At 47.0% G+C, this 14,971-nt stretch overlaps 1 protein-coding gene across 12 annotated transcripts in view; it reads left to right on the top strand.

Moving 5' to 3' along the window:
* Nucleotides 1-14,971, top strand: part of LOC124011672 (protocadherin alpha-C2-like) — a 234,905-nt gene that overhangs the window by 176,086 nt on the left and 43,848 nt on the right. For 11 of the 12 annotated variants that reach the window (XM_046325144.1, XM_046325143.1, XM_046325152.1 and 8 more), the window contains one exon: nt 12,595-12,653. In XM_046325144.1, the coding sequence (XP_046181100.1) occupies nt 12,595-12,653 (59 nt within the window). Of the gene's footprint in view, nt 1-493; nt 3,569-12,594; nt 12,654-14,971 lie in introns of those variants that run through there. The other variant, XM_046325141.1, reaches the window with a different exon arrangement.

Here is a 14,971-nt window from a genome sequence, read left to right as displayed (position 1 = left end):
TTCATTTTTTATCTTTGTGTTGTTTTTCTCGTTCTATTGTCTCTGTTGGTTAACTCCATATTATAATGCTCAGCCTAACTTGATTTGCACTGCCCTGTTGATTCTATTGAAGGCAGAGCCTCTCTTCTCTACAATAATGCAAATATTTCAATAAACTGCCGTGATTATACTTCAAATGTAACGACTCCTTTTATGAGGATAATTGCTGCACAATTATATTTCATTTGTTATTGAATTTATTGATCTATTTCCATAGACTTTTCGATTAAATGTCCGTTTTTCCTGTTATTTCTATTTATTCGTTTGGGTCCAGAGCTTTGGCTTTAATGGCCGGTTTGGATCAATGAAAAGAGAGAAGTAATCGCCTGGGCGTACGGTTAAATCAGATCAGCAATGCATCTGCCGCACACAATGAAAAGGGCGGTGGCACTCGCTCGCTCCCTCACTCTCTCTCCCTTTCTGATAAAAAAAAAACAGCCTGCTCGAGCGCGCTCTCTCAAAAATAGAAAAACGACCGACCGTTAAAAATAATGATGAATTGCAATACAATTATTGCTATTATTGCTATTCTCAAGGTATTAATGTGTTTTTTCTTTTCATTTGACGTTGTTTTCAATCGGTGAAATGCAGCCAGTACGGTTAGAGAGCACTGCTCCCCCTCCCCCGCTTCCCACAGACACCATTGCACAGATAGGAAGAGAGGGAGGGGGAAGGAGAGAGAGGAGAGGGAGAGCGATAGTCAGCACCCGTGAGAGGGGAACAAGATTCAGCCGCGCGGAGAGAGAAGAGAAAAAAGCAGTAGCCAAACGAACAAAGGAAAACATGGATGTAACGGAAAAACGCTATTTAAAACAAGCACATGTACCGGAGAGGATGTTTTGGTCGTCCTGCACATAGTAGGGGGTAACTCAAGGACTCTTCCCCCCGTTTTTAATGTTGCGCGTGGGGACGTATGGAAAGCTTTCTCTAATCCGTTTGCGGATCCTGCCTGCTTGCGATGGCTGTGGCGGTGCGATGCTGTTACAGCATAACTCAGAATGTGCCTTTTACTTCTTATTTGGTGATTTTTCTACTCAGTGGCCTTACAAATGCACAAATACGATACACCATTCCGGAGGAGCTGGAGAATGGGGCTGTGGTCGGTGACATTGTTCGCGATTTGGGTCTGGACCTGCAAAAGCTCTCCTCCCGACGCGTCAGAATCACCTCGGACAGCGCACGGAGATATTTCAACATAAATCATAAAAATGGCAAGCTGTCGGTAAGTGACCGCATCGACAGGGAGACGCTGTGTGAATTCAGTGGCACCTGTTTGCTCAACCTAGAAGTGGGGGTTGAGAACCCGCTCGAGGTGCATAATGTGGAGGTGGAGATTCTGGATGCGAATGACAACTCGCCACAGTTCCCCCGGGACGAGTACCAGCTGGAAATCTCAGAGTCCGCCATAACTGGGTCCCGGTTCCCCATCGAGGGCGCGCAGGATGCAGACGAAGGCTCCAACTCAGTTCGCCTCTACCGGCTCAGCAACAATGAGCACCTCGCGCTGGACTCCAACAAGCCCGCGACAAATAGCAAGAACATCCAGCTCGTGCTCAAAAAGCCATTTGACCGTGAGCATACACCATCTCATCAGTTGATACTGACTGCTGTCGATGGAGGCACTCCGGCGCGCACAGGTACAGCCAAAATCAACGTGCGTGTCCTGGATTCCAACGACAACGTGCCTGTGTTCGACAACTCCGTATACAAAGTGAAACTTTCGGAGAACTCGCCCAAGGGCGCTCTAGTGATAAAGTTAAACGCCACAGACCGGGATGAAGGCACAAACGGGGAGGTGTTTTACTCTTTTAGCAGTTACACCCCAGAGAGGGTGAGACAAATGTTCTCCATGGACACAGATACAGGAGAGATCAGAGTGAAGAAAAACATAGACTATGAGGAGACTAACTCCTATGAGATGTACATACAAGCTATGGACAGGGGTCCTTCTGCAGTGGTAGTCCACTGTAAAGTGGTGGTGGAGGTTTTGGATGTGAATGACAACATTCCTGAAATCGTGTTGTCATCTCTTTCCAGCCCGGTCCGGGAGGATGCACGGGCTGACACCGTGGTGGCTCTGATCAGTCTTAATGACCGGGACTCCGCCCAGAACAAACAGGTGACCCTGGAGATCCAACCTGGTGTCCCCTTTAAGATCAAGTCCTTCCGGAACCACTACACCTTGGTCACCGCTGCATTCCTGGACCGAGAGACCATCTCCACCTACAACGTCACAGTAACCGCCATCGATGGGGGAACCCCAGCCCTGTCTTCACACATGTCCATTAAAGTTGACGTGGCCGATGTCAATGACAACCCTCCCCGCTTCGAACAGACTTCCTACACAGTGTACATGACGGAGAATAATGCACCTGGCGCATCGATGTGCGTTGTAAAGGCAATGGATGCAGACGCTGGGGAGAACGCTCGCATCACCTACACCGTCCTCAATGACAACAACCACGGCATCCCCGTGGCGAGCTACGTCAGCATCAAACCCGACACGGGAGAGGCCTATGCCCTGCGAGCCTTCGACTTCGAGAAGCTCAGAGAGTTCCACTTCCAGGTGAAAGCCCAGGATGGTGGTGTGCCGCCCCTCAGCCGCGTAGCAACAGTCTACGTTTACATCATGGACCAGAACGACCACTCCCCCAGGGTAGTCCATCCTCCAGCCAATGGGACGCGGACCACCGAGACGCTGATGAAGAATGCAGAGGCGGGGGCTCTGGTGACCAAGGTGGTGGCGTGGGACGGGGACGCAGGTCAGAACGCCTGGCTGGTGTACGCCCTGGAGCAGACCACCTCCGAGCTGGACCTGTTTAAAGTCCACGAGCACACGGGGGAGATCCGCACCATGCGGCGTGTCAGCGAGGACAACTCCACCTCTTTCCTGCTGACCGTTCTGGTCCGTGACCATGGCCTCCCGCCGCTTTCCTCCACCGCCACCATCAATGTGCACGTCATGGAGCTGCCACCCAAGCTGACCCCTGACCCCAAACGCATCATCAGGCCTCACAGCCCGCTGCTGTTCTCCAACGTAACCCTCTACCTGATCGTGGCCCTGAGCGCCACCACCTTTGTGTTCCTGGTCACCATTGTGGTGCTGGCCATCGTCCGCTGCCACGCCTACTGCACCCAGCCCGGCTCCTGCTCGCCCTGCTGTGTGTCCCAAAAGAGTGTCCCCGAGGGGGGCACCTCGGCTGGTGGGGGTGGAGGGTCATTGGGTCGAGGTGGCGGTGGTGGGGGAGGTGGAGGAGGTCAGGGTCAACCCAACAACAACGTTGCTCTGCGGAGGGACCTGAAGGTTGAACCTCACTACATCGAGGTGCGGGGGAACGGCTCCATGACCAAAACGTACTGCTATAAGACATGTATGACGGCCACGTCAGGGAGCGACACCTTCATGTTCTATAACACGGGTCGGCCCCACAGCGGCACCTGGAGCTCCGGGGGATACGTCACCAGCCAGAGTGGACAGAGCCAGATGTTTGTACGCAGGCTGAGCATGCCAGATGCAACCGCCATACAGGTGTGTGTGTGTGTATCTCTGTGTGTGTCCTGTCATCCCATCCCAACAACACACCATCCACAATACACTGAGGAGTATTCATGGATTGTTTTTTGGGGTGTTTTAGTATTTGGGTTTTTCCCTACAGGCAATGTTTTGTGGAACAGTGGTGTTTGGCATTTAGAGTTCCAAGGAAGGTGAGGGATGTGTGAGGGCTTCCGTTTTTGTTGTTGTTGGGTTTATGCAATATTAAAGGGAAAATCCTCTTCATTGGTCCACTATAGATACAGTCACAACATCTTTTGCATGTCAGCAGTCAAGTTTTCAAGATATATGACGCTGAAGAAGACAAGTGTCATCGGCCACATCAACATTTTGCTCCAAATCCCTAAAACCTTGACTGCTGACATGCGAAACATTTTAGGACTGCATCATCAGTGGACTAATTTAACAATTAACAAATGTTTTTGAGTGGATTTTACCTTTAATTAAGCAGTGCTCTTTTTTATCCAATTTACATTTTTTTTTAAACATACTGTGGCAGATATGGAGGATTCTGAATTTGCATAAATCATTTACACTGAGTGTCCAAAATGTTAGGAAAGATGCTCTTTCCATGTCATAGTATGACCAGGTTAATCCAGGTGAAAGCTATGATCCCTTATTGATGTTACCTTAAATCTATTCCAATCAGTGTTAATGAGACAGGTTAAAGAATGATTTTTAAGCCTTGAGACAGTTGAGATATGGATTGTGTATGCGTGTCATTCAGAGGGTGAAAGGGCAAGACAACATTTTTAAGTGCCTTTTAACAGGGTAAGGAAGTAAGTGCCAGGTGCACAGGTTTGAGTGTGTCAAGAACTGCAACACTGCTGTTTATTTCACGTGCAGCAGTTTCCTGTGTGTATCAAAAATGGTCTGCCGCCCAAAGGACATCCAGCCAACTTGACACAACTGTGGGAAGCATTGGAGTCAACATGGGCCAGCATCCCTGTAGAATAGTTTCGACACCTTTTAGAGTCTACACTGTAGAATAATAGTGAAGACATCAAAACTATGAAATAACACATTAAATAATATAGTAACCAAAAAAGTTTTCAACAAATATTTTTATATTTGAGATTCTTCAAATTAGCCACCCTTTGCCTTGATGATAGCTTTGCACACTCTTGGCATTCTCTCAACCAGCTACATGAGGTAGTTACCTGGAATGCATTTCAATTAACAGGTGTGCCTTGTAAAAATTTAATTTGTGGAATTGATTTCCTTCTTAGTGTGTTTGAGCCAATTAGTTTTGTTGTGACAAGGTAGGGGTGGTATACAGAAGATAGCCCTATTTGGTAAAATACCAAGTCCATATTATGGCAAGGACAGCTCAAATACGCAAAGAGAAACGACAGTCCACGATTACTTTAAGACATGAAGGTCAGTCAATGCGGAAAGTGCAGTTGCAAAAACCATCAAGCGATATGATGAAACTGGCTCCCATGAGAACCGCCACAGGATAGGAAGACAAAGAGTTACCTCTGCTGCAGAGGAGAAGTTCATTAGAGTTACCAGCCTCAGAAATAATAAGAAGAGACTTGCTTGGGCCAAGAAACACGAGCAATGGACAATAGACTGGTGGAAATCTGTCCTCTGGTCTGATGAGTCCAAATGTGAGATTTTTGGTTCCAACCAACATGTCTTTGTGAGATGCAGAGTAGGTGAACGGATGATCTCTGCACATGTAGTTCACACCGTGAAGCATGGAGGAGGAGTAATGGTGTGTCGTTGCTTTGCTGTCTGTGTTTTATTTAGAATTCAAGGCACACTTAACCAGCATGGTTACCACAGGATTCTGCAGCAATACACCATCCCATCTGGTTTGCGCTTAGTGGGACTATCTTTTGTTATTCAACAGGACAATGACCCAACACATCTCCAAGCTAGTAAGGGCTATTAGACCAAGAAGGAGAGTGATGGAGTGCTGTATCAGATGATCTGGCTTCCACAATCACTTGCCCTCAACCCAATTGAGATGGTTTGGGATGAGTTGGACTGCAGAGTGAAGGAAAAGCAGCCAGCAAGTGCTCAGCATATGTGGGAACTCCTTCAAGACTGTTGGAAAGCATTCCAGGCGAAGCTGGTTGAGAGAATGCCTCGATGACAGTTTGGCACACTCTTGGCAAAAGTTGGCTACTTTGAAGAATTAAGTATATATATCATTTATTTCGATGTGTTTTATACTTTTTTGGTTACAACATGATTCCATATGTGTTATTTCATAGTTTTGATGTCTTCACTATTATTCTTCCATGAAGAAAATAGTAAAAAGAAAGAAAACCCTTGAATGAGTAGGTGTGTCCAAACTTCTGACCTGTACTGTAGATATATTTTATATATATCACTCTTATGTCAGAGACCTTGAACACTAAAAACCTAAAAATCGCAGTGCCACTCCCAGGTCTCCTTCCTATCTTTTGTTTATTCTTGTCAGTAGTCTGGTACTGTTACCTGTGCAGGCTGCATTGTGTTGCTGTAGCATAGGTGTTTTGCATTTGCAGTGCTCTATCGCGAGCTCAGTATGTACAAACATGCAGTTTCCTGCAATATGCTCTCTACCTTTTCCAGCACTTTATGCATTTGTTCAGATTTGAGGTGTGAGTGTTCACCCATGCGCAGAGCTTCTTTGTGGGAGCAGTGTGTTTGTGTGGGAGGGTATGCCCTCAGCTCTGTGTGTGTGTGTGTGTGTGTAGTGCTCAGAGCTTCTTCAGAGAGCTGGTGTTTGTTTCTGTTGAGTCAGGGTATCAGAGCTTCTTCAGAGAGCTGGTGTTTGTTTCTGTTGAGTCAGGGTATCAGAGATTCTTCAGAGAGCTGGTGTTTGTTTCTGTTGAGTCAGGGTATCAGAGATTCTTCAGAGAGCTGGTGTTTGTTTCTGTTGAGTCAGGGTATCAGAGATTCTTCAGAGAGCTGGTGTTTGTTTCTGTTGAGTCAGGGTATCAGAGCTTCTTCAGAGAGCTGGTGTTTGTTTCTGTTGAGTCAGGGTATCAGAGCTTCTTCAGAGAGCTGGTGTTTGTTTCTGTTGAGTCAGGGTATCAGAGCTTCTTCAGAGAGCTGGTGTTTGTTTCTGTTGAGTCAGGGTATCAGAGCTTCTTCAGAGAGCTGGTGTTTGTTTCTGTTGAGTCAGGGTATCAGAGAATCTTCAGAGAGCTGGTGTTTGTTTCTGTTGAGTCAGGGTATCAGAGCTTCTTCAGAGAGCTGGTGTTTGTTTCTGTTGAGTCAGGGTATCAGAGATTCTTCAGAGAGCTGGTGTTTGTTTCTGTTGAGTCAGGGTATCAGGGTATCAGGGTATCAGGTATCAGGGTATCAGAGGTTAAGCGCCTCGCTTCTCTGCAGTTGTTTACAGAGCTGTCATCAAAATGCTTTTAAACATGGATATTCAGAGTAAACATCGCTCTCCCTCCATTTCCTACTCTCTTCCCCACTCCTTTGTGAACTCTACTGCTGGGTCCATATGTAGAAAATACATATGGGAATGGGATCCATGGTTGGTCCAGGGGTAGTGGTATAGCTGTTGGAAACTTGATTGGAATGTTGAAGGTTAAAGTGTAAAGGGTTAGTGTGATTGGTTTAGTACGACCTCAGCCAGTCAATAGGATTGGTCCACTAGTTGTGGTCCAATAGGCACAGACTTGTCTGGTGCGGTTATCTCTGGGCAGAGAGATATTCTGGGCATTAGTGTTGTTCTGTCCAGCTTAAAGAGTCATGGGTCCTACTGCAGTAAAATCCCCCACAGGTCAGTCGCGCTCAGAGCACAAAACGATTGCCTTGAGTTTGGTTCGGTGGGCTAGAGATGGGATGAGAGGCAGACACTCGGAGCTGGATTAAAGACCCATTTTCAGTTCAGTGGGTTTTCTCATTCGTTTGCCATCATGTGAGAAGCAGGGAAAAAATAGATAAAAACCATTAGTAGGTTTCTGGTGGCTTTACATCATTATTGGAGTGGTTCGTTCTTACTGACAGGTGTGACGTGGAAACTGGTGACTGTTGACTGGCTCACTGTTTCTAGGAAACTGTTATGACTGCAGAGTTGCCATAGAGACACAGTAGAGAAAATGACCATTACTACAAAAAAATGTTGACAGTAGGGACACGGCTAATGTTAACTTCAGACACAATTTAAGGCTTTCATTCAGAAATAGCTGTATGGTGTCCTGGGCGTTATTGTCAACCCCTGCAAATGTATGGGTGGTCTGAGCAAAGGAAAGAAAAGTCATTAAAGAGGAAAATAGGAGGGAGATGAAAAGGGACACGTACATCAATGTTCAGGTAATTGCTCCTCTATCCCCTGGCCTTTTCCTCATTAAATGCCATTCATGTTTGTTCTTGCCGTGTAATTAACCGGCAGCGACATGTTTCTCTATACCACCGCGGGATTGGTCGGTTCGGTGAGGACGGGGCCGGGGGAAGCAAGGTCATTGGACGAGGCTTCGATGGAGGAGGTGCGCACACTGTGTCCATGCGAGGGGTTTCTACTCAGAGAGAGGGAGAGGGAGAGAGAGAATGAGAGGGAGAAAGAGAGGGAGAGAGGGAGAGGGAGAGGGAGAAAGAGAGGGAGAGAGGGAGAGGGAGAAAGAGAGGGAGAGGGAGAGGGAGAAAGAGAGGGAGAGGGAGAGGGAGAAAGAGATGGAGAGGGAGAAAGAGAGGGGGAGAGGGAGAGGGAGAAAGAGAGGGAGAGAGGGAGAAAGAGAAAGAGAGGGAGAGAGGGAGAGGGAGAGAGGGAGAGGGAGAAAGAGAGGGAGAGGGAGAAAGAGGGAGAGAGGGAGAGAGGGAGAAAGAGAGGGAGAGAGGGAGAGAGAGAGGGAGAGGGAGAAAGAGAGGGAGAGAGAGGGCGAAGGAGAGGGAGAGGGAGAAAGAGAGGGGGAGAGGGAGAGGGAGAAAGAGAAAGAGAGGGAGAGAGGGAGAGGGAGAAAGAGAGGGAGAGGGAGAAAGAGAGGGAGAGGGAGAAAGAGGGAGAGGGAGAAAGAGAGGGAGAGAGGGAGAGGGAGAAAGAGAGGGAGAGAGTGAGAGGGCGAAGGAGAGGGAGAGGGAGAAACAGAGGGAGAGGGAGAAAGATAGGGAGAGGGAGAAAGAGAGGGAGAGAGGGAGAGGGAGAAGGAGAGGGAGAGAGGGAGAAAGAGAGGGAGAGAGGGAGAAGGAGAAGGAGAAGGAGAGGGAGAGAGAGAGAAAGAGAGGGAGAGGGAGAAAGAGAGGGAGAGGGAGAAAGAGAGGGAGAGAGAGAGAAAGAGAGGGAGAGGGAGAAAGAGAGGGAGAGAGGGAAAGGGAGAGAGGGAGAGGGAGAAGGAGAGGGAGAGAGAGAGAAAGAGAGGGAGAGGGAGAAAGAGAGGTAGAGAGGGAGAGGGAGAGAGGGAGAGAGGGAGAGGGAGAAAGAGAGGGAGAGAGGGAGAGGGAGAAAGAGAGGGAGAGAGGGAGAGGGAGACGGAGAGGGAGAGAGGGAGAAAGAGAGGGAGAGAGGGAGAGGGAGAGGGAGAATGAGAGGGAGAGAGAGAGAAAGAGAGGGAGAGGGAGAAAGAGAGGGAGAGGGAGAAAGAGAGGGAGAGGGAGAAAGAGAGGGAGAGAGAGAGAAAGAGAGGGAGAGGGAGAAAGAGAGGGAGAGAGGGAAAGGGAGAGAGGGAGAGGGAGAAGGAGAGTGAGAGAGAGAGAAAGAGAGGGAGAGGGAGAAAGAGAGGGAGAGAGGGAGAGGGAGAGAGGGAGAGAGAGAAGGAGAGGGAGAGAGGGAGAAAGAGAGAGGGAGGGAGAAAGAGAGGGAGAGGGAGAAAGAGAGGGGCAAGGAGATAGATGCCAAATCAAACCCAGGGCCCTAATTTGTGTCCACACAGCTAGGCAGGGAGGGAAGGAGTACACAAAAAGCCCATAGGGATAAATCTTCCTCTCTCTCTCTCTCTCTCTCTCTCTCTCTCTCTCTCTCTCTCTCTCTCTCTCTCTCTCTCTCTCTCATTCCATTTATCTTGCTCTCTCTCAGATACCAAATTCCATTTACAATATCAGCTCCATTACAACCCTATGACCTGTGAGTATTTGCTTTCACTGGGCGGTGCTGATATACTCCAAGCCCATATATATATGTGTGTGTGTATGTGTGTGTGTGTGTCCTGTTGGAGTGCATCAGACTGTGGATGGGTTTAGGGTCCAGATGCTCATCTCTAACCTGCAGTGTTAGTGTGTGTCTGTTCTCATTTACACATACAGACACCATAAGGACGGCCAGACCACTCCCCCATCGGCCATTCTGGTACAACAGGGTACATGCTTAATGATGTCGGTTGTATTCCTTTACCATCTCCCCTCTCTTTAACGCTCTTCTTTATGAACGATTGTGTGGACTGTGAAGTCAGTCTCTCACTGTAAGTGTCACAAGTGGTTGGAGTGTTGAAATATGCCTTTGAATATTGTAGGTGTGAAGTCTATCTCCATCCTCATTGTGCTAACAAAGTCTATTTTATCCTTGGATTTGCAAGACCAGTAACAGAGTTTATCACTCCTCCATAACATGTACTTCTTTGTGGATTTGACACAACACAAATACAAATATGGCTGCTCTGAATTTTTGGGCTATAAAATGTGTTCCTGTTTCTGTATAGAGGAGTGTGTTCATGTGTGTAGCTTTCTCTGTGTGTAGCTTTCTCTGTGTGTAGCTTTCTCTGTGTGTAGCTTTCTCTGTGTGTAGCTGTCTTCTGTGTGTAGCTTTCTCTGTGTGTAGCTTTCTCTGTGTGTAGCTTTCTGTGTGTGTGTAGCTGTCTTCTGTGTGTAGCTGTCTCTGTGTGTGTAGCTGACTTCTGTGTGTAGATCTGTCTGTGTGTGTAGCTGTCTTCTGTGTGTAGCTGTCTGTGTGTGGAGCTGTCTCTGTGTGTAGCTTTCTCTGTGTGTAGCTTTCTCTGTGTGTGTAGCTGTCTTCTGTGTGTAGCTGTCTCTGTGTGTGTAGCTGACTTCTGTGTGTAGATCTGTCTGTGTGTGTAGCTGTCTTCTGTGTGTAGCTGTCTGTGTGTGGAGCTGTCTCTGTGTGTAGCTGTCTGTGTGTGTAGCTTTGTAGTGTGGAGCTGTCTGTGTGTGTAGCTGTGGAGTGTGTAGCTGTCTGTGTGTGGAGCTGTCTGTGTGTAGCTGTCTGTGTGTGTATCTTTGGAGTGTGGATCTGTCTCTGTGTGTAGCAGTCTGTGTGTGGAGCTGTCTCTGTGTGTAGCTGTCTATGTGTGTAGCTTTCTCTGTGTGTAGCTTTTTCTGTGTGTAGCTTTCTCTGTGTGTGTAGCTTTCTCTGTGTGTTTAGCTGTCTTCTGTGTGTAGCTTTCTCTGTGTCTAGCTGTCTGTGTGTGTAGCTGTCTGTGTGTGGAGCTGTCTCCATGTGTAGCTGTCTGTGTGTGTAGTTGTGGAGTGTGTAGCCCTCTGTGTGTGTAGCTGTCTGTATGTGTAGCTGTGGAGTGTATAGCTGTCTGTGTGTAGCTGTCTGTGTGTGTAGCTGTCTGTGTGTAGCTGTTTGTTTCCCTGTGGATGATGTAATGGGCTGTCTGAATGACTCCTGGAGGGATACCAAGACCTTCTCATTAGGCCCACATATTAGATTTTGGCGTCATGAATGTGCTGTGTGGAGAGACTACGGTCGATTCTCCATCGCCAGGAAGTTAACATCTGTCTTGTGGACAGCACAGGAAATGGGTCAACGCTGTGGAGAAGTTAGAGGTTGTTCCTACTACTGGTCCTGGAACAGAGATGTTTTTTAAAATTATGAAAAAATATTTTTTTATTGAATATTTAAAACATATAATATAGTTGCAGTGAAGCCGCTCAACAACCACATCACACCAGTCATCTAATCGACTCCCAAACAGAGATGTTTTGAATCTGTAATGGTGAAGGTTTGGAATGGGAAATGGGTCATTTGATCCTAGGTATGTGGTCATAGAGAAAGCTTGGTTAGCTTGATCTCTGACTTACTCCATGCCAGATGGAGGAGAAATTCCATCCTCTAGCCTCACAAGGTGTCCATTCAAATTATTACTTTATGATGCTTACATTTTTCTATTGACCTTTTAGGGTAAAATGGTGGTTTGGTGGCTAGAGGAGGAGAGAAAGAGAGAGAAGGAGAAAGAGATTGAGAGGTTAGAGAGGAGGAGAGAAGGAAAGAGAAGGAGAGAGAAGAAAGGAGGAGAGAGAAGGAGGCAGACAAGAGAAGGAGAGAGAATAAAGAAAGTGAGGGGAAAGAAGGGGAGAGAAGGAGAGAGAGAGAAGGAGAGAGGGAGAGAGAAGGAGAGAGAAGGAGAGAGAGGAGAGAGAAGGAGAGAGGAGAGAGGAGGATAGAGAAGGAGAGAGGATGAGAGAAGGAGAGAGAAGGAGAGTGAGCTGAACCAAGCCTAGTACAAGAGAAGTCAGAAAGAAAATAGTAAATTGATAAGAAGGAGATTCAGAGTGAACGTGTGAACGACTGAGAGAGAGAGAGAGAGAGAGAGAGAGAGAGAGAGAGAGAGAGAGAGAGAGAGAGAGAGAGAGAGAGAGAGAGAGAGAGAGAGAGAGAGAGAGAGAGAGAGAGAGAGAGAGGGCGGGGGGAGAGAGATAGAGCTGCAGCCCTGATGAAGTCCATCAACACAAACTGCCATGTGAGAATTCCACTGCGTCTCCATGGTAACGGAGCGTACCACGTGAAGCTGAGTGGTTTGACCCAGGGTGAGGGTGGCCTGAGGGCCTGTGGCAGAGAGGCAGGGTCACTGGACCGGTCTGGTGTGGGCGGTCTGTGAACAGGCTTATCTCTTGAAGTCATCACTCTCACAGAGGACAGGGAGGGAGGAGGAGGGGAGGAAATGAGGAGAGGAGCAGGGAGCTCCAGTGCAACTCAGAATTAATTTCTCTCCACAGGCAGAGGCAAGCTGTCACTGTTATGATGTGTGTGTATGTGTGTGTGTGCACACATACTTGTGGTTCACGCCATGATTCATTAATGAGAAGATATTGGGTTTTGCCTGTGTGATCTCTTGCAGTACTTAAGACTCAATCTCTTTCTCTCACTCTCTCTCTTGCAGCCCAAGGTGCCAAATTCAGACTGGCGTTACTCTGCCTCACTTAGGACTGGGATGCAGAGGTAAGCACATATATCCTTTTACCATTCCTCAATAAGTGCCCGCTGTCTATAAGAATGATAATTCACATTTCACCAGTATTCCATTCCTCTAATCCCTCTTAAATCATAAACTACTCTAGCCATTGCCCTCCACCAAAGGAACCTCTCATGATGCTGTTTGTTTAAAAAAAAAACATTGAACTACAGAGTCATTTCTCAATACATTACAATTAAACCAGATATTATCCTATTTATATGCATCCGTTTGACAGTCTTCTATCAGCTTGGCCATTGGACAGTAGTAGACAGACAGAGAGTGAGGGGTGAACAAGGGGTCAGTGAAAGACTGAGGGGACTGAAGGAGGGATGGAGAGAGGGATGACAGGGAAGGCAGTCAGGTGGAAATATGGCCCGTCGGGACACTGGGAATGCACAATTCAGGGATCGCATTACCCATGAGACATTGGGCCACTAGCTGCTGTGGGTATGGTCTGAGCCTGACTCAAACGAGTAGCATGCTAATGAGAGGGAGGGACCAAGTTAACGAGCAGAGCCAGCCATAACGAGCCAGGTGAACCACATCGCCCACTGCACTGCGCCGGGGCCATCTCATAGTGCACACACACACACACACACACACACACACACACACACACACACACACACACACACACACACACACACACACACACACACACACACACACACACACACACACACACACACACACACACACACACACACACACACACACACACACACACACACACACACACACACACACAGGTTTGTCCCTCTGGCCGTGGCGGACAGCATTGTGAAAGTGATGAGAAACATGAGAGATGACAGAACTGACGGCCCTTTTCACATCTCGCTGTAAACAATGTCTGCCTGTCCGTCCGTCCTACTGTCTGCTCAGAGACATGCTGCTTTTTCAGGGTCAACTAGTGCTCAGTGATCAACCAAAGTTTACCCCCCCCCATTTATCAAAGACCTAATTAACCAATGTCGGTTCAATTACTTGAATTCCCATTTAGTTCTAGTTGTTTTTGTGAGCCCAACACACTGTTTCTCTATAGAGACATCAAATCAAGAACGAACTGCGGGGCGTTGTAGTGAGTTTTCAACAGGAAAATATTCTACCTAGTACAGCGCAGACGACGTGGTAAATAACTTCAATGACCAGAAACCATTGCACCTATTCTTCTCGGCGATGCACGTCGACCCTATGAGAGAGGAATGTGCACAACACAGCGACGACTAGACCAATGAAGACAGTTTGTGAGGTAGCTCTACCCAATTCATAGTTGTAGCAGTCTTGAAAGTGTGCCTTATCGTCTTAAAATAACTACTAAAATAGTGATTTCGTCAGACAGCTCTGCAGCATGGACAGCTGTGGCAAACCAATGATCACGGGCTATCCTTTTCACTAGCCAAGAGGAGCCTGGCTCGTTGGGGAGCACAGTGACAGCGCTAGATGGTTGTCTGTCTGTCTTTCTGTCTTTCTGGCTGGCTGGCTGTCTGGCTGCGACTGCCTGAACTGTGATGATGACTTTAAGAAATTAAACAATGAAGTCATAAAAAATCTAATCAGAATATACACAACTGAAGTATTTTATTAAAGTAAAGTAGTGTGAATAAATGCTGGTTAATAAGTCATAAGCAGTAATGGACAGTCCCTACTGTCATGGGGCTCTTATTAAATCCTTTATTCTGTGTTGTTACAGACAATGGAATGTTTTCAATGTTTTGGCATTTGCACATTCTCAATATTTGGATTTTCAATTCAAAAGCTAAAAAAATAATATTTCAAGATCATATTTCATAATGTGTTTTAATGTAAAAAAGAATTGATCCAAACCGAAATCAAAAAACACTATTATTTTTTGCAAACCGAAGCAAAATCGACATCAAAAAGCACAAATTGCTCAGCACTATGATCAGCACTATGATCAGCACTATGATCAGCACTATGATCAGCACTATGATCAGCACTATGATCAGCACTATGATCAGCACTATGTTCAGCACTATGATCAGCACTATGATCAGCACTATGATCAGCACTGTGGTCAGCACTATGATCAGCACTGTGGTCAGCACTATGGTCAGCACTATGATCAGCACTATGATCAGCACTATGATCAGCACTATGATCAGCACTATGGTCAGCACTATGATCAGCACTATGATCAGCACTATGATCAGCACTGTGGTCAGCACTATGGTCAGCACTATGATCAGCACTATGATCAGCACTATGATCAGCACTATGATCAGCACTATGATCAGCACTGTGGTCAGCACTATGGTCAGCACTATGATCAGCACTGTGATCA

This window comes from Oncorhynchus gorbuscha, linkage group LG23 (assembly GCF_021184085.1).
Source record: "Oncorhynchus gorbuscha isolate QuinsamMale2020 ecotype Even-year linkage group LG23, OgorEven_v1.0, whole genome shotgun sequence".
Classification (NCBI taxonomy): domain Eukaryota; kingdom Metazoa; phylum Chordata; class Actinopteri; order Salmoniformes; family Salmonidae; genus Oncorhynchus; species Oncorhynchus gorbuscha.
The sequence above is the reverse complement of the archived record's forward strand: the minus strand, read 5'-3'. Positions and strand labels throughout refer to the sequence as shown.